Here is a 23881-nt window from a genome sequence, read left to right on the forward strand (position 1 = left end):
AAATGAAAAATACATTTCTGAGGAGCCTCAAGATCTCTGAGAAGGGAAGTTTCACCAACTCTGTCACGTAGTGGCATCAACTCTGATTCTTTGTTGATTTTCCTCCTTTCCCAGCTAGTAATTCTCTACCTCAGAAAGCCCACTCTCAACCGTTCCCTCTCTCAAAGGTAGTTGCTCTTAGAGTCTGCACATGGCACTTGATGCCTGCTGGTAGTTGGCTACTGCCCTCTGTACCTTGGGTCTAACTGCTTCAGGGCGTCAAGACGAGAACGTCTCTTGTTCTAAGACTTAAGATAGTTTGAGGCACATGGTAAGCAATAATCACTTTTTTTGTTTATCCAAGTGTTCGACCTTTCTTAATTATTCTAGTACCACAATTTACTTGTTCTAAGATTTGTCCTCCCCCCCCCCAATTTTAATATATCTTAAGGTGGCACTCACCTTGCACTTGACGACATATCCTAGTTTAACTGACAGCATTTCTCTTTCTTAGTCGAACATAAACTATAGTGCATCTTACCCTTGATGAAAGCTAGGATGCAATTAAATACTCTATTATGGTTATGATTCTGCTCCTTTAAATCCTCCGGTGGCTCCCTGTGCCCCCACAGTGTAGTATCTCACCTCCTCGGCATAGTATACAAACCATCTCACCCCCAATGTTAACCCTGGGGCTCAGCCTCCATCCCCAGGTGATGCTGCCAGATCAGTTGTCAGTTGTCATGAACTTGCTGTAGTTTCCCAAATGCACTGTGCTGCCTCCTGGCACTTTGAAACTTGACACATTCATCCTCATTCTTCTGCTTTGCCTTTGTGTATCACATCCCCTGAAAATCTGTTCCTAAGTGGTTTTTCCCAGCTCCAACCTACCCTTGGCAGTCTTTTATCTCCCTGTGGTAAAGCCTGTCACACTGCACCACGGACATGCCCGTTGTCCCCCTGAGAAGAGAAAAGGGGCAGTGAGGGCCCCCACGCATTTGCAGCTCTAGTGCAGAGCCCCATGCCTGGCTTGCAGGAAATGCCAGATCATGAAGACAAATGGAGATCATCCTCTAGCTAAAACCAGCTCTTCTTTGCCTACCGCAGGGTCTGGATCAATAAATAGCAACCGGTTATTATTGCTGTTTTTTCTAGGGATTTTTTCCCCATATATTTCCGAGGTCTTTACTCTTTTTTATATCACTTTAATTCAGGCTTCAACCACTTCCTAGTCAGATCAGGTGAAAGCATTTTCCTTCCCGTACCCTCGAGGTATTTCATACCTTGTAATTTTTAATCAACGTGGATTTGCTGCATCAAATAGTTCCTTCTTCAAATATAAATATATAAATACATTGATCATATATATATATATATATATATATATATATATATATATGTGTGTCTTAGGAGCATGTCATACCTTTAGTAGCAAACTTGAAATCTTGGCCATTGGTTTTGATTTTTGTTTTGGTTTGATTTGGTTTGGTTTTTATAATTTTAAAAATCCCTCCAGCCCTTGGCTCTGTCTGACCTGACTGCTTTCAGCTGTTTCTGCAACCAAATTGTCCTGGCAGCAAAAACTCTCATTGTTGTCAGTGGCGCCCCCTTCTAAACACTTTGTTAATAAAAAGCTTTTTTTTTTTTTCTTTTCTTTTTTTTTTTTTTTTTTTTTTGGCTATGATAAATGTGTAACAACGATGAGGTATTTCAAAGAGGTGAATCACAGATAAATTTCTCTAAGGGTGGGGTGAGGGTTACTCAAAAAGGAACTTTACAAGGCTTTTAAAGATATTGATAATCATTATAACTTAACGTGACTTATTGTTACTGTGCTCTTAACTGGTCAAACACTTGTTGGCTTCCAGGAAAGACTAACATAGTTCTAGATGGTTCTAGCGGCGTTCTAGCACAGGGTCTCATGAGGCAGGGATTCTAGCCACTGGCTGTGCAAGGCATGAGGCCTGTTAGTGATTCTATTTCTTCCTCTGCAGAATGGGCCCCCAGGTCCTTTCTACCCAAATAAATAATGTGGTGATTCAGTGAGTTGTACTTTTGGTTTAAACAGCCAACTGTCTCTTTTTTTTTTTTTTTTTTAAAGATTTTATTTATTCATTTTACAGACAGAGATCACAAGTAGGCAGAGAGACAGGCAGAGAGAGAGAGGAGGAAGCAGGCTCCCTGCTGAGCAGAGAGCCCGACGTGGGGCTCGATCCCAGGACCCTGGGACCATGACCCGAGCCGAAGGCAGAGGCTTTAACCCACTCAGCCACCCAGGCGCCCCAACAGCCAACTGTCTCTTAAAAGGACTTTTTTTTAAAGTCCTTTTAAAAAACATCTTTTTTTTTTTTTTTTAAATCCCATATGTTTACTTCGATCCTGGAACTTTGTCGTTTTGACCTTCTCTGCTGATTAAAATATTCTCTCCAAAATGTCAGTTATTTGCAGGTACTTGCACTGTAGACGTTCTTTACATATTTTTTAAAAAATCCATTCATGATCCTTAGTGAAAATCTCGGGAATCTGAAAGACTACCATTTGCTATTCATCGAATAGTTACTGTCTCCACTAAGTGACAGGGCTTCAGAGAACATGAGCTGACAAGAGATGTAGCCTTTTTTCCACTTTCTGCTACCGTGTTCATTTCTTTGTTACTCAGAGGAGCCTTCTTTGTAGAAACATATTATCCAATCTTTTAAAAATCATAAACCTGAATTTAAATTCTGTCCCTTCATTCCCCACAACACTTATAAAGCCAAGAAGTATTGGATGGGAAATAATTTTGTTCCATTTTTTAAGAGCCCATAGATGGCATTTTTTAATGTTGTGTTTTTGAGTTTTCATCACTATCTATGTTACTTCTACTTCATAGATAAACAATTGCTAACGACAATGTGAACTTCCTACAAATGTGCAACCAAAATCCCTAGGTACACATTACTCAAGTTCTTCGTTCCCTTTAAACATTATTTCCCTCTTGATATGCATTCTTGTTTTGTATTGTATTGCATTATAAAGTTGTTGTTTTTTTTTTTAACAGACTGTATTTTTTAGAGTAGTTTGGGGATCAAAGTAAAATTCCCTTTCCCCATATACACACAGCCTTCTCCATTATCAACATCCTGTACCATGGTGATAATTTGTCACCTTCACTGACCCTACACTGACACATCATTATCACCCCAAAGTCCAGAGTTTACATTAGAGTTCACTCTTGGTGGGGCACCTGGGTGGCTCAGTGGGTTAAGGCCTCTGCCTTCAGCTCAGGTCATGATCTCAGGGTCCTGGGATTGAGCCTCAGATCAGACTTTCTGCTCGGCAGGGAGCCTGTTTCCCCCCAACTTTCTCCGCCTGCCTCTCTGCCTGCTTGTGATCTCTGTCAAATAAATAAATAAAACCTTTAAAAAAAAAACTGTTCTCATAGAGTTCACTCTTGGTATAGTACCTTATGCATTTTGACAACTGTGTAGCGATATATATCTAAAATATCATACATATCATATAGAACAGTTTCACTGCCCTAAAAATCCTCTGTGCTCTGCCTTTTCATCCTCCTCTTCCCCTAACTGCTACAAACCACTGACCTTTATACCATTTGCATAGTTCTGCCTTTTCTAGAAGGTCATATAGTTGGAACCTTGCAACATGAAGCTTTTTCAAATTGACTTCTTTCACTTATTACGATGAATTTTAAGTTTGTTCCATGTCTTTTCATTGCTTGATAGCCATTTCTTTTTATCGCTGAATCATATCCCATTGTCTCAATGGACCACAGTTTATCTATCCATTCTCCTCCTGAAGAACATCTTGGTTACTTCCAACTTTTGGCACTTATGGGTAAAGTTGTTATAAACATCTGTGTGCAGGTTTTGTGTACACAAAGTTTTCAGCTCTTTTGGGTGAGTACCAAGGAGCACAATTGCTGGATCATATGGTAAGAATATGTTTAGTTTTGTAAAAAACTGCCCAACTGTCTTCCAAAGTGGTAGCACCATTTTGGTGTTCTCACCAGAATGAATGAGAGTTTCTCTTGTTCCTCATTGTCAAAAGCATTTTATGTTGTCAGTATTTTGGATTTTAGCCATTCTAATAGATGTGTAGTGATCTATCATTGTTGTTTTAATTTACAATTCCTTAGTTATACATGTTGTGGATCATCACAGCATCTTTTCATATCCTTACTGCCATCTCTATATCTTCTTCAGTGAGGTGTCTGTTCCAGTCCTTTGCCAATTTTTCAATCAGGTTGTTCATTTTCTTATGTTTGAGTTTTAGTATCTCTTATATATTTTTAATAACAGTCCTCTATCAGATATGTCTTTTGCAAATATTTTTTCTCCCAGTGTGTGGCTTATCTTTTTATTTTCTTGACAATGTCTTTTGTGAAGCAGAAGACTTCGGGTTTTTTTTTTTTTTTTTTTGAAGATTTTATTTATTTATTTGACAGAGATCACAAGTAGACAGGCAGGCAGAGAGAGAGGAAGGGAAGCAGGCTCCCTGCTGAGCAGAGAGCCCGATAGGGGGCTTGATCCTAGGACCCGAGCCGAGGGCAGAGGCTTTAACCCACTGAGCCACCCAGGCGCCCAGAAGCCTTCGGTTTTAATGAAGCCCAGCTTATTGATATTTTTGTTCATGGAGCGTGCCTTTGGTGTATAACTAAAAAAAAAAAATCATTGCCATATCCAAGGTCATTTAGGTTTTCTCCAATGTTGTCATCTGTTTTAGAATTGAATTATATTTAGATCTATGATCCATTTTGAGTTAATTTTGAAGGGTGTAAGGGCTCTGTCTAGATTATTTTTTTAAGATTTTATTTATTTATTCATTTGACAGAGAGAGAGATCACAAGTAGGCAGAGGCAGGCAGGGGTGGTGGAAGCAGGCTCCCTGCCAAGCAGAGAGCCTGATGCGGGGCTCGATCCCAGGACCTTGAGATCATGACCTGAGCTGAAGGCAGAGGCTTAACCCAATGAGCCACCAAGGTGCCCCTAGATTTTTTTTTTTTTAATGTGGATACCCAGTTGTTCCAGCACCATTTGTTGAAAAGAATATTTTTGCTTCTTTGTCAAAGATCAGCTGACTATATGACTATATTTATGTAGGTATGTTTATGGGCTGTTTATTCTGTTTCATTGATCTACTTGTCTATTTTTTGCCAATCGTACTGTCTTGGTTGCTGTAGCTTTGTAGTAAGTCTTGAAGTTGATTTTTATCGTAAGACTTTGCTCTTCTTCAGTATTGTGTTGGTTATTCTGAGTCTTCGACATATCCACACGAAATATAGAATCAGTTTGTTGATATCCATGAAATAACTTTTTGGAACTTTTATTGGGACTCTGTTGAGTCTATAGATCAAGGTGAGAATTACTGACATTGTGACAATATTGAGTCTTGCTATCCATGAACTTGGAATATCTCTTCATTTATTTAGTCGTTTTGACATCTTACCTTTGGGTTTTACAATTTTCCTCATATAGATGTTATAAATATTTTGTCAGATTTATAACTAAGTATTTCATTTTAGGGGGTGCTAATGTAAATGGTATTGTGTTTTTAATTTCAAATTCCATTTTTTCATTGCTAGTATACAGGAGAGTGATTGACTTTTATATATTAACCTTGTATACTGGAACCTTGCAATAATTGCTTATTATTTCCAGGAATTTTTTTGACAGTTTTGTTCCCTACATAAATGATCATGTCACTTACAAACAAAGACAATTTTATTTCATCCTTCCCAATCAGTATAATTTTTATTTCTTTTTTTTTGTCTTATTGCATTAACTAAGACCTCCAATATGGTGTTGAGAAGGGACACTCTTGTCTTGTTCCTAATCTAGCAGGAAAACCTATAGTTTCTCACCACTAAGTGTAATGTTAGTTATGGGGGATTTTTTTGTATATGTTCTTTATCAAGAATGTGTATTCTGTTGTGGTTGAATGGAAATAGTTGATAAATGTTGACTAGGTCCACTTGACTAATGGTGTTCAACTATGTCTTTACTGGTTTTTCTACTGGTTCTGCCCATTTCTTTTTTTTTTTTCTGATTTTATTTATATTTATTTACTTGAGAGAAAGAATGAGAAGGGAGAAGTCAGAGGGAGAAGCAGGCTCCCTACTGAGCAGGGAGCCCCATGTGGGACTCGATCCTGGGACTCCAGGATCATGCCCTGAGCCGAAGGCAGTTGCTTAACCAACTGAATCATCCAGACACCCAGATCCACCCATTTCTGACAGAGGGTGTTGAATTCTTCAGCTGTAATAATGAATTCATCTATTTCTCCCTGTAGTTCTAGTAGTTTTTGCCTCAGGCATTTTGACATCTGTTGTTAGACACATATATATTAAGAGTTGTTAAGTCTTCTTAGAAAATTGACTGATTTATTATTATGTAATGCCCCTCTTTATCTCTGAAAAACTTTCTTTGCTCTGGAGTCTGCTCTGTCAGAAATTAATATAGCTATTCCTGCTTTCTTTTTATTAGTGTTAACATGGTATATATCTCTTCATCCCTTTACTTTTAATTTCTATATGTCTTTATATTTAAATTAAGTTTTTTTTAAGATTTTTATTTATGTGAGAGAGAGATGAATGGGGGGAGGAGCTGAGGGAGAAGGAAAAGCAGACCACCCACTGAGCAGGGAGCCTGATGCAGGGCTCAATTCCATTACCCCAAGATCATGACCTGAACTGAAGGCAGATGCTTAACTGACTGAGCTACCTAGGCACCCCTAAAATAAGTTTCTTATAGATAAAATATAGTTAGATCTTGTTTTTTGATCCACTCTAATAATCTCTTTTAGTTGGTATATTTAGACAATTAACATTTAAAGTGATTATTGATATTTTTGGATTGATAACTACCATAGTTGTTACTATTTTCCATTTAGTGCCTTTGTTCTTTGTTCCTGTTTTTATCTTCCTCTCCCTTTTGTAGTTTTTTTTTTAAGATTTTATTTATTTATTTGTCAGAGAGAGAGCACAAGCAGGGGGAGCAGCAGGCAGAGCAGGCAGAGGGAGAAGCAGGCTCCCTGCTCAGCAAGGAGCCTGATGTGGGACTCGATCCCAGGACCCTGGGATCATGACCTGAGCCGAAGGCAGATGCTTAACCAACTGAGCCACCCAGATGCCCCACCTTTTGTAGTTTTATTCTTTTATTTTTATTTTTTCCTTTTGTAGTTTCAATTGAGCATTTTATGGGATTCCATTTTCTTTTCTTTTGTAGCATATCAGTTATATTACTTTTTTAAAAAAAAGTGGCTGTCCTAGACTTGTGCAATATAATAATACAAGCCACTTTCAAATAGTGTAAGTAGTGCAAGTACCTTATAATAACATAAGTAATCCTAATTCCTCCCATATATCCCTTGTATCATTGCTGTTACTCATTTCACTTATACAATAAGCATACTAAACATATATATGTACATAAGCATACATAATTACATTGTTGCTATTATTATTTTGAACAAATTATTGTTAGATCAACTAAAAGTAAGAAAAATAAAAGCTTTTATTTTACCTAGATGTATTGCTTCCCTGATGGTCTTCCTTTCTTCATGTAGGTCTGAGTTTTTTACCTATATTTTTTCCTTCTAAAGAACTTCTTTTAACATTTCTTGTAAGGCAGGTCCACTGGCAATTAATTCCCTCAATATTTTTGTTAATTTGAGAAAATATTTACTTTTCTTTCACTTTCGGAGGTTAAGTTTTCAGGGTGCAGAATTCTAGGTTGGCATTTTTTTTTCCCTCTCAACACTAAATATTTCACTTCACTGTCGTCTTGTTTGCCTGGTTTCTGAGAAGAAGTTGGATGTAATTCTTACCTTTATTCCTCTATAGTAAGGTGTTTTTATTCTCTCGCTTATTTTTCCTTTATCATTGCTTTTCTGAAGTTTGAATATATTATGCTTCGGTATAGTTTTGTTTGTCTTGGTTGGTTTTGGTTTTTGTCATTTATCTTGCTTGGTGTTCTATGAGAGTCCTGGATCTGTGGGTTGGTCTCTGATATTAATTTAGGAAAATTCTCAATCATTATCACTTCAAGTATTTCTTTTGTTTCTTTCCCTCTTCTTCTGATATTCCCATTACATGTATGTTAAAACTTTTGTAGCTACGTCTCAGTTCCAGAATATTTTGTTCTAGTTTCTTTTTCTATCTTCTTTACCTTTTCTCTTCTATTTTGGAATTTTCTACTGTCTTATCCTGAAGCTCTGAATTTTTGTCCTCAGCCATATCCCATCTGCTAATGAGCCCATCAGAGGCATTCTTGATTTCTGCTACAGTGTTTTTTTTTTTTCCCCTAGCATTTAAAAAATTTTTCTTTTGAGAATTTACTTCTTCCTACTTAAGTTGTCAATCCATTCTTGCCTGATGTCTACTTTACCCATTAGAGCCCATACCATATTGATCAGAGTTTTCAGTTCTCTGGCTGATAATTCCAACAATCTTGCCATATCTGAGGCCGGTTCTAGTGCTGTTTCTTCAAATTGTGTTGTCTTTTTAGTATGCCTTGTAACTTTTTCTTGATAGCCAGACATGATGTACCAGGTAAAAGGAACTGCAGCACGTAGGCCTTCAATACGCCAGTCTTTAGTAATGTGGTGGTGAGTGTTGGGGAGAGGAAGCATTCTGTAGTCCTATTATTTGGTTTCGGTCTTCTGGTGAGTCTGTGTCTCTGGACTGCGAACCTCACAAATGCTTCTAAGTCCACTCTCACCCCGAGATGAGACAAAATTGCTAGAGTGGGTTGGAGTTGGGTCTTTCCTTTCCTCCATGTGGAAGGTGAGAGCCAGCCGAGGTTGGACATTTCCTTCCTCAGGGTTGGTTAGGCTGTGATAAAACCCCAGTAGTTTAGACTCTGGTAGAATAGTTCCTCTGAGGGGGAAGCCTTTTTAATAACAGAATGCTCTGAGTATTTCAAAATGATTCCAATTCTCTTCTTGCTACTGATAGTCACTGTGAGAACCTGGTCAAACTTATGAGGTAAAATTCCTAAAAATGTGTGGTTCCCCATCCCCCCCACCCCCTGGAGATTTTATTTCTCAGAAATCCACACTGAGCCTTCAGCAATTGAACAATTACAGTTCAGGTTTTCCTGCCTTCCTACAAATTCCAGTGAAGATTTCTGTATGTGGCTTTCTGTTCTGGTAGATTGTAATCTTCTATACAGGCCTGTTGGTTTCTCCAATGTTGAAGGCAGTGGTTTGCCCTGTGACCCCACTTCCCTGATGGATCTAAGGAGGGCTGTTGACTTTCCAGTTTGTTGAGCTTTTTGCTTGTTGTCAGGGAGGAGTGATGATGACATTCAGGCTCCATGCTGGCCATTATAAAGTTTTAAGTATTTGAAAGCAAAATAATGATTTTATTGTTGTATCAGTATACTTTTGTGATCATCATTAATGTATCATAATTCTACCACTCTATTATTGAACACTTAGGTGCATCTACTCTTCCTTTATTTCTTAGTTATACTTCAGCTGAAATGATTATCTTCACGCACTTGAAATTATTCTTCTTTGGATTATTTTCTTTTTATATCCAAGTTCACATCTATAAACCCCCAATCCCAAAATCTATTAAGAAAATGACTATAACATTCATGATTGATTGGATCTTTTGGTTGGGAAAGGAGGATGGGGGAGGAGACAGGTGAGGATTAGTCCTCTTTCAACACTTTCAAATCTTTGCACTGATTGAAATGGAAAATATCTGAGTATCATAAGGAGTTGCCTGCTGAAACAAGTTAAGTGACACCCCATTCTCTCAACTGAATAGTAAGGAGTCCTTGGGGCTTCTGGGTGGCTCAGTCAGTTAAGCGGCTGCCTTTGGCTCAGGTCTTGATCCCAGGGTCCTGGGATTGAGCCCCACGTCAGGCTCTATGGTCAGCGATGAGCCTGTTTCTCCCTCTCTTTCTGCTTGTCTCTCTGCTTACTTGTGTTCTGTCTGTCAAATAAATAAATAAAATCTTTAAAAAAAAGAAGAAAAAGTAAGGAGTCCTGAAACTGAGAAAGCTTGTATGGAAATGCTGGTGATGTGCATTTCTAAAATGCAAGTTCTCAATCATCACAAAAGGAAGGTCAATTAAATTCTGTTAATCTATGAGAAATTATATTCTACAATGTGCAACTTAAGCTTCCCCTTCTGTTTCAACTGAATTAAATTTTTCTCCATGCTAATTGTGTCAACTGTAACTTAGTGATAAAAAAGTACACGTTTCAGACACATAAATGTTACCAGAACTCTCAAAAGGCAGCTTTTGCCTTATATTATCCTGTTATGTATAATGTTTTGTCTATCATAGAAATAAAATTGGCTTTTCAATTAAAAAAAAAAAAATACACGTTTCTTCCCCTGAAACTGCTGGAACAGATGTTGGTTTGAGATGGCTCACGCACAGGTCCTCTGTACTTGTGTTTGCCTTTGGTGCCCTCTACCTTCCCTCTTGGTGCACTTCCTTGCTCCTCTTCATTATTTCCTCTCTTCCTAATGCTCCCCAGTTCCCCAGAGAAAACCTGATTGGCTAAAAATAATTGACAATAGCATGAAACTATTTGCCTTTTAAAAGAGATCAAAACAGTCTGACACAAAGGAATGGTTGGTATATAATCTCAGACAGGAAAGGCTCAAATCATTTCAAATATGCTAACCACCACTTAATTGTGTAAAATGGATAAAAAATCAATTATTACGTTCATATTTATGTCATAGTCTGTGCATATCCCTTGTTGGGTATTGGATATTTTTGTATTTCTATATTTTATATTTGTGTTTATTGAGCTTTTCAGGATGCAGCTAAGTTACTTGAAAAGAGTTTGATCCTTTTGGGTCTTGCTTTTAAGATTTGTTGGGTGGAAATGGGGCAGCGCTCAATCAGTCCAGTGATAATTATTCTTCTAATTCTTCTCCACTACTGAAGCAAGACTCTTGTGTGTACTCTGCCAAATTCCCATGAACTAGAAGGTTTTTCTAGTCTCATTGGTAGGACTAAGCACTATTCGTGGCTCTGAGTGAGCACCACTCATTGTCCCCTCTAACTCTCTGACATAGTCCCTCTAATCATCCTTTCTCCAACTCTGGGTCATTTCCAACATGAATGCCTCCATCAGTAAATGTTATGCTGAATAGTCAAGAGGGACATTCCATGGATCTCTGAGGAACCTTCTGTGAAGTCTCTACAGCATTCTGTCCTGTGACTTCTAGCTACATCTCTTCACATTAAGGAGTCATAGGGATTTGTCTGCGTTCCCGTTCTCTGCACTGCAACTGGGAAATTCCCTTAAGACAGTAAGCCGGGACAATTATAAGAATCATCTTGCTTATATCCTGGCTCTTAGAAATCACTGACATTTTTTATCTGTTGTGTAGTGCCTTAAAAACTCTTGTTTCATATATTTTACTTGGGGTTTTTGTTCTTATTTCAGGTAGAAAGGTAAATCTGCTTCCTGTTACTCTACCTTGGTCATAAGGCAAAGTTGACATATATCCATTTTTTTTAAATCGTACATGTAGTTATAAAGAACATAGATTGGCTTGTGTCTACCCCTCATATCACTGTGCAACTTGTTTTTTTCATTTAGAAAATTTTTAGGGGTGCCTGGGTGGCTCAGTGGGTTAAGCCGCTGCCTTTGGCTCAGGTCATGATCTCAGAGTCCTGGGATCGAGCCCCGCATCGGGCTCTCTGCTTTAAAAAAAAAAAAAAAGAAAAGAAAAAAAAGAAAATTTTTAGCTTATTTTTGGTAACTTCTGTAAAATATTATATTGCATGATTATATTATATATTTATTCATCCTCCTATTGGTTGCCATTTATGTTGTTTCTAATATTTGCTATTACAAACAATGCTGCAAGCAACGTTTTTATGCGTGCCTCCTTGTATCACATGTAACGGATATCTTAGGTCAATTTTAGCAAATTTAGCAATTTTAGGCCAAATGCTCTCCAATGTGACCATTATCGCTTTACATTCCCACACTAGGAAGACCTGTTTCTTTGCAATTTTGCCCATATTTGATATCAGCAAGCTTTTAAGGTTTTGCCAATCTGCTAGCTCACTAATACTTTAATTTGTATTTCTCTTATTTATTGTAAAGATTTTATTTATTTATTTATTTATTTTAAAGATTTTATTTATTTATTTGACAGAGATCACAAGTAGACAGAGAGGCAGGCAGAGAGAGAGGAAGGGAACCAGGCTCCCTGCTGAGCAGAGAGCCCGATGTGGGGCTCGATTCCAGGACTCTGGGATCATGACCTGAGCCAAAGGCAGAGGCTTTAACCCACTGAGCCACCCAGGCGTCCCAGTATTTCTCTTATTTTTATAAGGTTGAGCACCTTATCATATTTTTATTGGACATTTTGGTTTCTCCTAGGAATTTTCTACTTAGTTTCTATCTAACCTTATATTATTTTTTAACATACTTTAATTTGTTTAAATGAATACTGAAAACTTTTGATCCTGACCTTTTACTTTATATACATAAATATATATTATATACTATTCTATTTTATAATTAGAAATATAAATATTTTAGGGGCGCCTGGGTGGCTCAGTGGGTTAAGCCTCTGCCTTTGGCACAGGTCATGATCTCAGGGTCCTGGGATCAAGCCCCACATTGGGCTCTCTGCTTAGCAGGGAGCTTGCTTCCCCCTCTCTCTCTCTGCTTGCCTGTCTGCCTGCTTGTGATCTCTCTCTCTCTCTGTCAAATAAATAAATAAAATCTTTTTAAAATTTTTTTAAAAGAAATATAAAGATTTTATAATTAAATTTTATTTTATATTTTACTATAGTTATAAAATAGAATATTATATATTTAATTTCTCTAAGTTTGCCCTTATTGTATAATTTTTTTTTTAACTTTTCATTAACAGGTAACGTATTATTTGCTTCAGAGGTACAGGTCTGTGAATCATCTGTCTTATACAATTCACAGCACTCACCATAGCACATACTCTACCCAGTATCCATAACCCAGCAACCCTATCTCTCCCCTCCCTGCTCCCCAGCAACCCTCAGTTAATGGATGAAAGACCTCAGTGTGCGACAGGAATCCATCAAATTCCTTGAAGAGAACACAGGCAGCAACCTCTTCGACCCCAGCCACAGGAACTTTTTCCTAGAAACATCCCCATTTTATAATTTTTTATTGTCTTCTGGTGCAGAATTTGAATTTATATCCAGTTAGGCTTATCAGATTTTTCTTTTATGTCTGCTTATTTTTGGGCCTTAAGAAAGCCTTTCTGGGGCGCCGGGGTGGCTCAGTCAGTTAAGCAACTGACTCTTGCTTTTGTCTCAGGGTCAAGAGATCCAGCCCCACATTGGGCTCAGCACTCAGTACAGAGTCTGGTTAAGACTCTCTCTCCCGGGGCGCCTGGGTGGCTCAGTGGGTTAAGCCGCTGCCTTCGGCTCAGGTCATGATCCCAGGTCCTGGGTTCAAGCCCCACATCGGGCTTTCTGCTCAGCAGGGAGCCTGCTTCCTCCTCTCTCTCTGCCTGCCTCTCTGCCTACTTGTGATTTCTCTCTGTCAAATAAATAAATAAAATCTTTAAAAAAAAAAAAAACTCTCTCTCCCTCTCCCCACCCACCCTTCTTTCTCTCTCTCTCAAATAAATAAATAAATAAATATTTTTTTAAAAAGAAACCCTTTCCTGCTACTGAAGTTATTAAGACATTCTCTCCTTCTTAGTAATTTTAGTCTTTCTTAGTAATTTTAAAATTAAATGCTTTACAGTTAGATATTTAATCTGTTTGAAACTTACTTTTGTGTATAAGGTGAGGTAGGGATATAAATTGCATTCTTCGTCTCAATCCAAATATTCCAGTACTATTTTTGGACTATCCATCTTCTCACCACTTTTTTTTTTAAGATTTATTTATTTGAGAGAGAGAGAGCATGCATCTGCATGCATGTGAGTGGGACAAGGGGCAGAAGGAGAGAAACCCAAGCAGAATCCTTGCTGAGCACAGAGCCTGAGGTGGGGCTTACCACATAGACCCATGAGGTCATGACCTGAGCAGAAACCAAGAGTTGGTCCCTTAACCAGCTGAACCACCCAGGTGCCCCTCACCATTTAAATGTCTGTCATACAGCAAATTCCCAAAAGATACAAGAGTCTGTGCTTGAAATTTTTTCTGCTCCCCTTAATCTTTTTTTACACCAACTGTTTTAATTACCGTTGCTTTATAATATCTTGCTGTCTTGTAGGGCAAATCCCCCCTTTTTGTTATTCTTTCTCAAAATTCTCTTATTCACCTTCTCATATACATTTGCAACCTGTTTCATGTTCTAAGAAAATCTCATTAGCTTGATTGGGTTTTATTAACTCGATAGATTCATTAGGGAATCATGAGTATCTTTATAATATTGAAGCCTCTTTTTTTTTTTTTTTAAGATTTTTATTTGTTTAAGAGAGAGAGAGCATGAGCTGGGGGTTGAGTGGTAAGAGGGAGAGGGAGAAGCAGACTGAGCCAGGTGCCTGCTCCTGGGCTAGATCCCAGGGAACTGAGATCATGACCTGAGCCAAAGGCAGATGCTTAATATACTGAGCCACCCCGGGGCCCCAATATTGATGCTTCTTGCCTATTAACCTGGTATAGCTTTCTCTTTAGTCAGATTTCCTTTTTATGGCTTTCAGGAAAGCTCTGTAGTTCTTGCAATTTTTTTTTTAAGATTTACTTATTATTTTAAAGGCAGAGGCAGAGGGAGAAAGAGTCCCAAGCAGACTCCGTGCTGAGCACAGAGCCCTTTGCAGGGGTCAGTCTCACGACCCCAAGATCACGACTGGTGCCAAAAACTGAGAGTCAGGCGCTGACCAACGGCACCACCCAGGCATCTCAGTCCTTGCAGTTTTTAAACAATGTTATTGAATTTATCTCCAGTAAATTTATAGCTTTATTTGCTACTGTATAAATTTTTTTTATAAATCTTATTTATTTATTTAATGGAGAGAGAAATCACAAGTAGGCAGAGAGAGAGGGAGAGGGAGAAGCAGGCTCCCCGCTGAGCAGAGAGCCTGATGCAGGGCTCGATCCCAGGACCCTGAGACCATGACCCTGAGACCATGACCCGAGCCGAAGACAGAGGCCTAACCCACTGAGCCAGCCAGGAGCCCCTTTATTTGCTACTGTAAATGGGATTGTTTCCTCTCCCTCCTTGGTTATTGCTGGTCTATAAGAAAGCTGTTGGGGTTCCACTTGTTGAGCTTTCTCTCTCCTCCAAACTGAACTCACTTACGTTCTAATAGTTTCTCAGTTGACTCACTTGGATCTAAGCCCACCTTATTGTCCAAGCTCAGAATAAATTCTAAATGACAAGTTGTTAAAATAACTTATTTAATGATGGATGACCTTGTAGATATCCAAGTCAGCAACTTGAGCCTGTGTTCCAATTTCTGGCGGTACCCAACACAGGAAACTAAACTCTGGGGTGCTTACCATACAAGCTTCAGCTTGTCACTGATAACACCGGGTTTTCTCCTCCTCTATTCTCTTCTAACAGCAGAAACAACAAAATCTCCTCTGGCTTACTTTAGATAGTTGGGGTTCAGGTTTTAATATAGCAAGTCCAGGGGCACCTGGGTGGCTCAGTGGGTCTCTGCCTTCGGCTCAGGTCATGATCCCAGGGTCCTGGGATCAAGCCCTGCATCGGAGCCTCTCTGCTCAGCAGGGAGCCTGCTTCTCCCTCTCTCTCTGCCTGCCTCTCTGCCTACTTGTGATCTCTGTCTGTCAAATAAATAAACAAAATCTTTAAAAAAAAAAAAAAAAAAAATATATATATATATATACATATATATATATATATATAAAGTCCACCCCTCTGAACAGATCTTTCTCTCAAAGTCTGGGGCAAGAAATCAATTGTTACATATCTATTCACTAAAAAAGCAGCTGGAAGATGCTGAGTACTATGGCCCATGAGATCAAGGCACCAGCACACACTTGTGAAAATTCTAGAATAAAGAAAATTCTAGAATAAAGTGCTCATTAGAGAGCCATACCTTTTCTCCTGTCTCCTTACCTCTCTGCACTGCCCCCTTCGTATCCATGGCATTGGAAATGTTTTTAGCAACACACCACACTGACCCACCACACATTATGTGATTCTCTTGGTGGAAAACCAAACACTGCGCAAAAACTGTGGTTTTCTAGTTCATGCTTCTGGGTGGCAAATAATTCAAAATAAGCTGATAGGAGTAGCCAAGAGAGATTTAATCTTCTGTTTAGAAAAGGGCTTCTATATAAGTGAGTAGAGGAACCTTTAAGAATTATGCATGTTGGGCGCCTGGGTGGCTCAGTGGGTTAAGCCACTGCCTTCGGCTCAGGTCATGATCTCAGGGTCCTGGGATCAAGCCCCGCATCAGGGTCTCTGCTCAGCAGGGAGTCTGCTAACCCCTCCCTCTCTCTCCCTGTCTCTGCCTACTTGTGATCTCTGTCAAATAAATAAATAAAAATTTTTTAAAAAAGAATTATTCATGTTTACATATCTGCACCAGAATGCTATGTCCCTTGTCAAATAGGCTTCAAATCAGCAAAAATGATAATATTTTACTTAATAAGTTTTTTTTTAAAGATTTTTATTTATTTATTTGACAGAGAGATCACAAGTAGGCAGAGAGGCAGGCAGAGAGAGAGGAGGAAGCAGGCTCCCTGCCGAGCAGAGAGCCCGATGCGGGGCTCGATCCCAGGACTCTGAGATCATGACCTGAGCCGAAGGCAGTGGCTTAACCCACTGAGCCACCCAGGCGCCCCACTTAATAAGTTTTTTAATCCCTCTGTTAACATTTTAGAATATATCATTTTTTTTTAAAGATTTTATTTATTTGACAGAGAGAGAGATCACAAGCAGAGAGAGAGAGAGAGAGAGGAGGGAGCAGGCTCCCTGCCTAGCAGAGATCCCGATGTGGGACTCGATCCCAGAACCCTGAGATCAGGACCCAAGCTGAAGGCAGAGGCTCAACCCACTGAGCCACCCAGGCAGCCCCGGAATATATCATTTTAATGCACATCTGCAAATTTGTAATCACTTCATGTGAAACAACGAATGCTTAAAAAGGTAGCCAGGGGCACCGGGGTGGCTCAGTGGGTTAAACCTCTGCCTTTAGCTCAGGTCATGATCTCAGGGTCTTGGGATCAAGCCCCACATCAGGCTCTCTGCTCAGCAGGGAGCCTGCTTCTCTCGTTCTCTTCCTGCCTGCCTCTCTGCCTGCTTGTGATCTCTCTCTGTGCCAAATAAATAAATAGAATCTTAAAAAAAGAAAAAGGCAACCAAAAAACATTTACAGTTTTCAGACAGGAGTTTCCCTCATGTTTGAATAAGGATGCAAATTCAACTTCATAATAAATTACAGTGTATCGTAAAGATTAAATGCACTCAGGGATTGCATTCTCTCCTCCCTCCACCCTATCCTACACACAGCTGCCCAACTAATCCTCCAAAAACACCAATTTTCGTGTGCTGCTTTTCAGAACTACCTTCCTGGCTTCCTGTTGCCTGAAAAAAATAGTCTCAAATGCTTTTGTCTGGCATTCAGGGCTCTCTATGATGGGCACCCTGGCCAACACATCACTCTGCTCATTTGTTCCACCACACACAAGTGGATCTCGGGCTGGTTACTCAGAGACCCACCTCCCCACCGACCCAGCAAAGGTCTCATCCGTCTCCTAAACTCACGGCTCACTCAGTGATGTTCTCAAAGGCCATAAGTGGGTCACATGCCAACTGCTAGAGTCAGGAGCCAGGGTGAAGTTGCCGCCGCCTAACTGCTTGGACTGAAAGTGGGAACGTTGATTCTCCAGGAGAAAACTGGGGCATTGTTATGAGAAGGCAGACGACAAAACCACCCAGGTCCCCTATGACTGCTTTAACACACTCTGGACAAAATTTAAGGAGATAAGCGAACGTATTAACTCTCACTTAGGCTGTAGCAAGCAAATGCAACTGAGGGAAGGCATTGTCTCATTCTGGAACAAACCATTTAGCTCCAGCTACTTTTATAAATAGATCAGACCCTGTCCAGGAGCCCACTTAGCTGGGTTCATTTGTATACAATGTCCATACCCTCAGGAATATTAACATTTTATCTCAGATTGCATTAATTTAAATAACACTTAACGAAAATGGTGTGAAATAAAAACACCATATTCTGTGATGAATCAAATGAAATACATTTTCAGTTGCTGTTTTCCCCATTTAAAGATAAAATTTCGGGATGCCTGGGTGGCTCAGTGGGTTGAGCCTCTGCCTTCAGCTCAGGTCATGATCCCCGGGTCCTGGGATCGAGCCCCACATTGGGCTTTCTGCTCAGCGGGGAGCCTGCTTCCTCCTTCTCTCTCTGCCTGCCTCTCTACCTACTTGTGATCTCTGTCTGTCAAATAAATAAATAAAAAATCTTAAAAAAAAAAGATAAAATTTCTGGTAACTGTCATTATTTGTGAAAAGACACAAGACCAACAGTTTGTGTGTATGTGTGTTTTGGTTTTTGGTTTTTGGTTTTTTTCTTCCCCTTAAGGCTATAGCCATATTGTCACTAACAAAGCTCTCAAATTTGCCTGGAAGCTTTCATGGCAAATTGTCAGTCTGAGGGTAGTCACCACCCAGCCAAATGGCTTTATACATCATCAGTGCCTTTCTTCCACACACATTCTCTTCCTGGTTTGAACATTAGTTACCCTGGTTCTACACTGACAGAGTATTTGCATATCTCTCCTGTCCATAAACTCCTAAAAGTTGGGGACCTCTCACTTTGGTTTCCCCAGGGCTTGACATTTTATTTGGTGCTTGGGGGGGCAGTGGGCAGTTCAAGAAGTATGTTAATACTATCACTCAATGTATTGATCCATGCTATGCACCAACAGTGTAATAAATATCATTCATTTCTTGTAACAAAGGCAATAGGAACTTCTCCCAAGGGATAGAATTCCAAGGACAGAATGAAGGCAGGAAGGGAGCTGGTTTATTTGTACCTACTTTGTGAGAGACACTGGTTTAGGTATTTTTATATATACATTATGCCACTGAACTGTCACAATCCTGCAAATTCTTACACGCTTGGGTTTATATGTAGCAAGTTTAGTAAGCCACCCAAATTCATAATGACAGGCCCGTGAGTCAAATCCAGCATGCTTGACTCCATGATTGTCAAGTCCACTAGCCCCATATATCATGAGTCTGAGATTCATGAGTATGTAGGTGCTCTCAGGAAATGTCAAAAATGCCCATTTCGGGGACACATGGATGGCTCAGTTGGTTAATTGTCTACCTTCAGCTCAGGTCATGATCCCAGCATCCTGGGATGAGTCCCCCATCAGGCTTCTTGCTTAGCCAGGAGCCTGCTTCCCACTCTGCCTGCCTCGCCCTCTGCTTGTGCTCTTTGTCTCTGACAAATGAATAAATAAAATCTTTTTTTTAAATCTTGTAAAAAAAATGCCCATTTTAGAGTGTTTTAAAACATTGGACAGCAATAGAAGCGAAAGCAGAATGACATAATGTAACGACAGTAGTTTATATGGGAGCCCTTTGGGTACTCTAGTGGATGAATGTTTTTAAATTAGTTTTTCGTAAACTGCGAAAAAAGAAAAGCACTCCCATTTATAGTGTACACTTTATAGTTCACAAAGCACGTGGCAACAATAAAGATAATGATGGGTTATGGTTACAATTCATAGAAAAGGAGGTACAGGGAAATTGAATGAAAGGGAATAGCAAGGTAGGTCCATAAGTCAATCTTCCTTGTAAAAAAATTAACTCGAAAGTGCATTTCTGCCACCTCTCTCCTGTTTGATATGATAAAGAATGACCACGATACATGAATTATAGTTCGGGGTTTTGAGAAGCAAAACAGCTTTATACCAACACTTGAGCTTTTTTTGCTAACAAGATAGCTCGATTTGATATGCGGTTCCTGACAACCAACTTCAGAAATAATTCCATCTTCATGAGAAGTCAGAAAGAACCACAAACCAAACATCAAAATAGATTCAAAGAGAAAATACTCTTAAAAAAATTTCCCTTCCTATCAGAAGCAGACCAAAGGGAAGTTTATCCTCCCACTAACAAATTCCCCAGAAAGCTTCATCTAAAAGGTTGTACTTTCTTCAGACACCCAGCAGGACCTTCTTCTCTGGGCCAGGTATTTCTTCAATGGCCTGTTCCAGAGAATAAGACACTAAACTACAGAGCGCCATGGGCCTCAGAACCACGAAAGAGATGATGAGGGGCACAAAACAAGCCTCTGGTCACCAAGAGGGTATGTAGACGTTTGCTGCTTTTCTGCATTTTTCAAAGCTGAGTTTTTAGCTGGAGGCCGCTCCTTTATGATAAATTGCTGATACCGTATAGTAAAAGCTATTATATGATCTTTTACAAACCATTTCCTATCTTTGCATTCTCACGTGCCAAGACAGACACGGATTATTTAAAACCCTGAAGAGTGCTATTACATTTAAATTGCCTGTAACCTTCGTGTAATAGATTTATGATTGATGATGGATTTAGTTAAAATATAACTATTTTAAATATATATTCTCGGTAAACGATTCCAACCTGCGCTCACTTAAGTAACTGGTGCATAATCCCTTTTCAATTAAACCTTAGTGCTGCTTTTCTTTTAAGGACCAATTCCGCGTTTCCGAGAGAACCCCAAACGATTTTTCTAGAATGGCCCTATGCGTATGTATCAGGCGTCCTCTTTTCACTCCCTTTGTGGAGCACCTACCCTGGAGGTCATGACCAATGACCAAAAAACAAAAAAACCATCCAGATCGAAGTTATTCGCGTGTGCCATCATGCAACGGCAGACCCTGCCTGAAGACGAGGAGACTGCTTGAATAGATCGCGGGCAGGCATCTCAGCCGAGGCCTGTGCTGGGGAAGCTGGTTCCCGGCTTCGGGCGCGATTAGGAAGCCAGCAAAGTGACCCGAGAGTGCAGCCCGGGTTTAGGGCTGATGATCTTTTCGCAGCCAGGCCGCGCGCGAACACCCTCTCGGGGAGTCTGGGCGCCAGGCTGGGAGGCCGCCCAGCGCCGGCGCTGGCGACGCTCGGAGCCCCCCGGGGGCTCCGCCCCGCGCCCCGGTCCGGGCCCGCGCCTCAGGAGGGGCGGGGGAGGCGGCGGCGCGGAGAAGGGGCTTTGCTAATTGCCGAAGCAGGAAGTGAGCTCGCGGACGACGCGGCGGAGAGTCTGGGAGGAGGTGGAGGGGCTGGAGGAGGAGGGGCGCGCAGCGCCGCGGTGCCGTGCTGCGGCCAAGTCGGGACTGCAGGACCCGCCGGCCTCGCCGCCTGTGCGCTCCCGCGCTCCAGCCCAGTCCCCGAGGCCGCGCAGTCCCGCTCGGGCGCCTGGCTGTCCCTCCCCACCCCATGGCTTCTCCAGACGACCCTCTGCGCGCAGGTAAAGTGACACCGCGCCGCGCCCTCACCTGGAGCGGGAAGCGCGGGCCGCGAGCTCAAGGGGGTGTCGGGGCCCAGACTCCCGCGACCCCCGGGGCACCAGGACCACCCCGGACACCGCGCCGCACCCGGGTCCGCACGGGGTCGGGCCGGGGACGGCGCCGCGCGAGTGCCCCCCGCGAGCGGGCGCGCTAGTCCCCATCGTTCGGCACCCCCACGCGTGCGTTCCGAGGACCCCCCCCTTCCCTCCACCCGCGCCGTGGCCCCGCCGCTTTTTGTTCTGGACTTGGAATCCCAGGTTGAAACTAGTCCCTCAAACTCCCTGGCAGCCAGGAGCGCAGGGAGGGATTCTCGGTTTTTCCGACCTGGCTCTTCCTCTCTCCCCACTCACATGCCTTCTCGCGTCCCTTTCCTCTCCTCATTTTCACTTTTATTAAATGGTTTTGTTCTGTATGTTGACCCGCAGAGCTGTTTCATGAACGAATATACATGAAACCGAGAATCGGAGCCTACCTGTGAGAGCCCACCTGTAGAGGCCTTTAATTAGAATGGTCTCTGGTTCTAGCCTCGATTTAGAATACTGCGTGTACCTAAGAACTGAGTCCAGATGTTTCTTTCATCTCTTACTTGAATTTGAAATCCTCCTCAGACTTCAGCTTCCAGGATTTCTCCCGTCCTTGCTCTCCCCCAGTCTTTGCGGGGATCCGCCATGAGTGTTGAGCACAGGAATGAATGAATGATATATACCCCAGATCGCTGGAGCTTTTTCTTGTTTTGCTGAGGTTGGAAAGGCTAGGGAGAGACCCCTTGTATACAGATACAGAGCTGCATGCAATTGCTTAGATAAACGTGTTCCCCACTTAACTGCTTGGGCATTGAACATTCCGCCCTTATTCTGTGGCTTGAGCAGTTAGGAGGAGACAATCTGGAGGTGAATCAGAAGATGGCTGAATCCACATGGTGGTGGGCTGGGTTTGGGAGATTTTCCTGGAGATTCAAAAGAAAGATCTAAATTCTTCCAGTGGGGAGTGGTAAACATTCTATCCATGGGAGAAGGAAAATAAATTGTCTGGTTAACCTTTCCCTCCCCCTCAAAACCCATTATTTGAAAAAACAAAAAGGGAAGTGAAAGGAGAAATCCTCCCACTCCCATCCCCACTCACCTCCATAGCCACCTCCTCTTCCAAGAACCTAACAGACAAGGTGCCAAGAAGTGTTAGGCCAGATTTTACCAGCAGTGGTCTCAGATCTCATTCAAGGATCACGGTGAAAGGCATTCAAAGAGATTGTGGGGGCACAGGGATCCAATGAAGGGGGACAAGTTTAAGGTTTGCCTGGTCCCCTAAAAATTAATGGCACCAGAAAAGATGAGCCTTGGGAACTATAGCTTAATGGATACAACGTGTAAAAAGCTTCAATGAGTCATGGTGCGAAGAGGCCAGGAGGGCAGCAAATACAGTCTTAGATGATGTTACTAATAGCACTACAGGGTCTAGATTTCCTGTGGTGGTGTTCTTGGCCAGGCCAGCCCCGCCAAAGTGGATACTCACAACCTGGAACAGAGGGTCTTGGAGATCCCAGCACGTGAGGCATGATGAGAGGGTAGAATGATAGGAGGTGTCCTTTGGAAGGACTGTCTCCTTGACTTTAAAAGGGAGAACCCAAATCTGTTGGTGAAATCTTTTTGGCTACAAAGAGGGCGGAGGCCTCCTAAGGTCGAGGTCTCCTTGTCACTTGCAAAGATGTCGAAGAACATATTCAGACATTTCAAAGATGTCCTCATGTCCATCAGTTCCCACTCTGGAATTCTATCAATAAGGTGAGAGTTCCTCTAGTTAAAAGAAAGATCTAAAATGACTTCCCTTTCTCATATAATTTCTGTAACCTCCAGGACACGCCCACCTGCCCCTTCCAGCGCTGTAATGAAGCCACAGCTGGTGTCAATTTGTGGAACTCATTAAAGGCCATTTTCCCTTATATACACCCCCGACCAAGTTCCCATGCTCCCTCACCTGATTTCCTGCACTCACCTCCCACCTGGTGTGTTCACACCTGCACGTGCCTTTTACCAACCCCTTTGCCAAAAGGCAGCCAGAGTGACCTTTCAAAGACCTATCAGTTCCTGGCATTTGTCTACGTAGAAACCTGCACTGATCTTCTAACAAATTCTCAGTCCTCCAAAGGCATCCATAGTCTTCCCATCCGTCTCTTCCTACCCCTCCAACTGACGGATGCCTGTTCTGCCCCGTCTCTCTGCCCTTCAACCACACTGCCTCCCTCTTCCTTTGGAGACCCCTCATGGCGCCTGCTCCAAGCACAGGTGATTCCCATTGATGGGAAGACCCTCGTCCTCTCCCCCATCTCCCCACTCCAGTTACTCCCACTTATTCGTGAGCTCACAAGCCCCATGGTACACACACTCCATGCAGCCTGCTCTCTCTTTTCTAGCACTGGCCTCCCTTTCTAGCTGTGATTGTGTCACGAATGTCCCTCCCCAGCCAGCCTCCAAGCTGTCTGTCCGT

The 23881-nt window shown here is 41.5% G+C and overlaps 1 protein-coding gene across 3 annotated transcripts in view; it reads left to right on the plus strand.

Moving 5' to 3' along the window:
• EDARADD (EDAR associated via death domain) overlaps positions 1-23881 on the plus strand; it is an 87256-nt gene that overhangs the window by 1936 nt on the left and 61439 nt on the right. The window contains exon 1 of one of the 3 annotated variants that reach the window (XM_047702540.1): positions 21216-21360. The exons of the other annotated variants lie outside the window; for them this stretch is intronic. Coding sequence (XP_047558496.1) covers positions 21330-21360 — 31 coding nt within the window. The 5' untranslated portion in view covers positions 21216-21329. Of the gene's footprint in view, positions 1-21215; positions 21361-23881 lie in introns of those variants that run through there. 3 annotated transcript variants of the gene reach the window in all.

Source organism: Lutra lutra, chromosome 14 (assembly GCF_902655055.1).
Source record: "Lutra lutra chromosome 14, mLutLut1.2, whole genome shotgun sequence".
In the NCBI taxonomy this organism is placed as follows: Eukaryota; Metazoa; Chordata; class Mammalia; order Carnivora; family Mustelidae; genus Lutra; species Lutra lutra.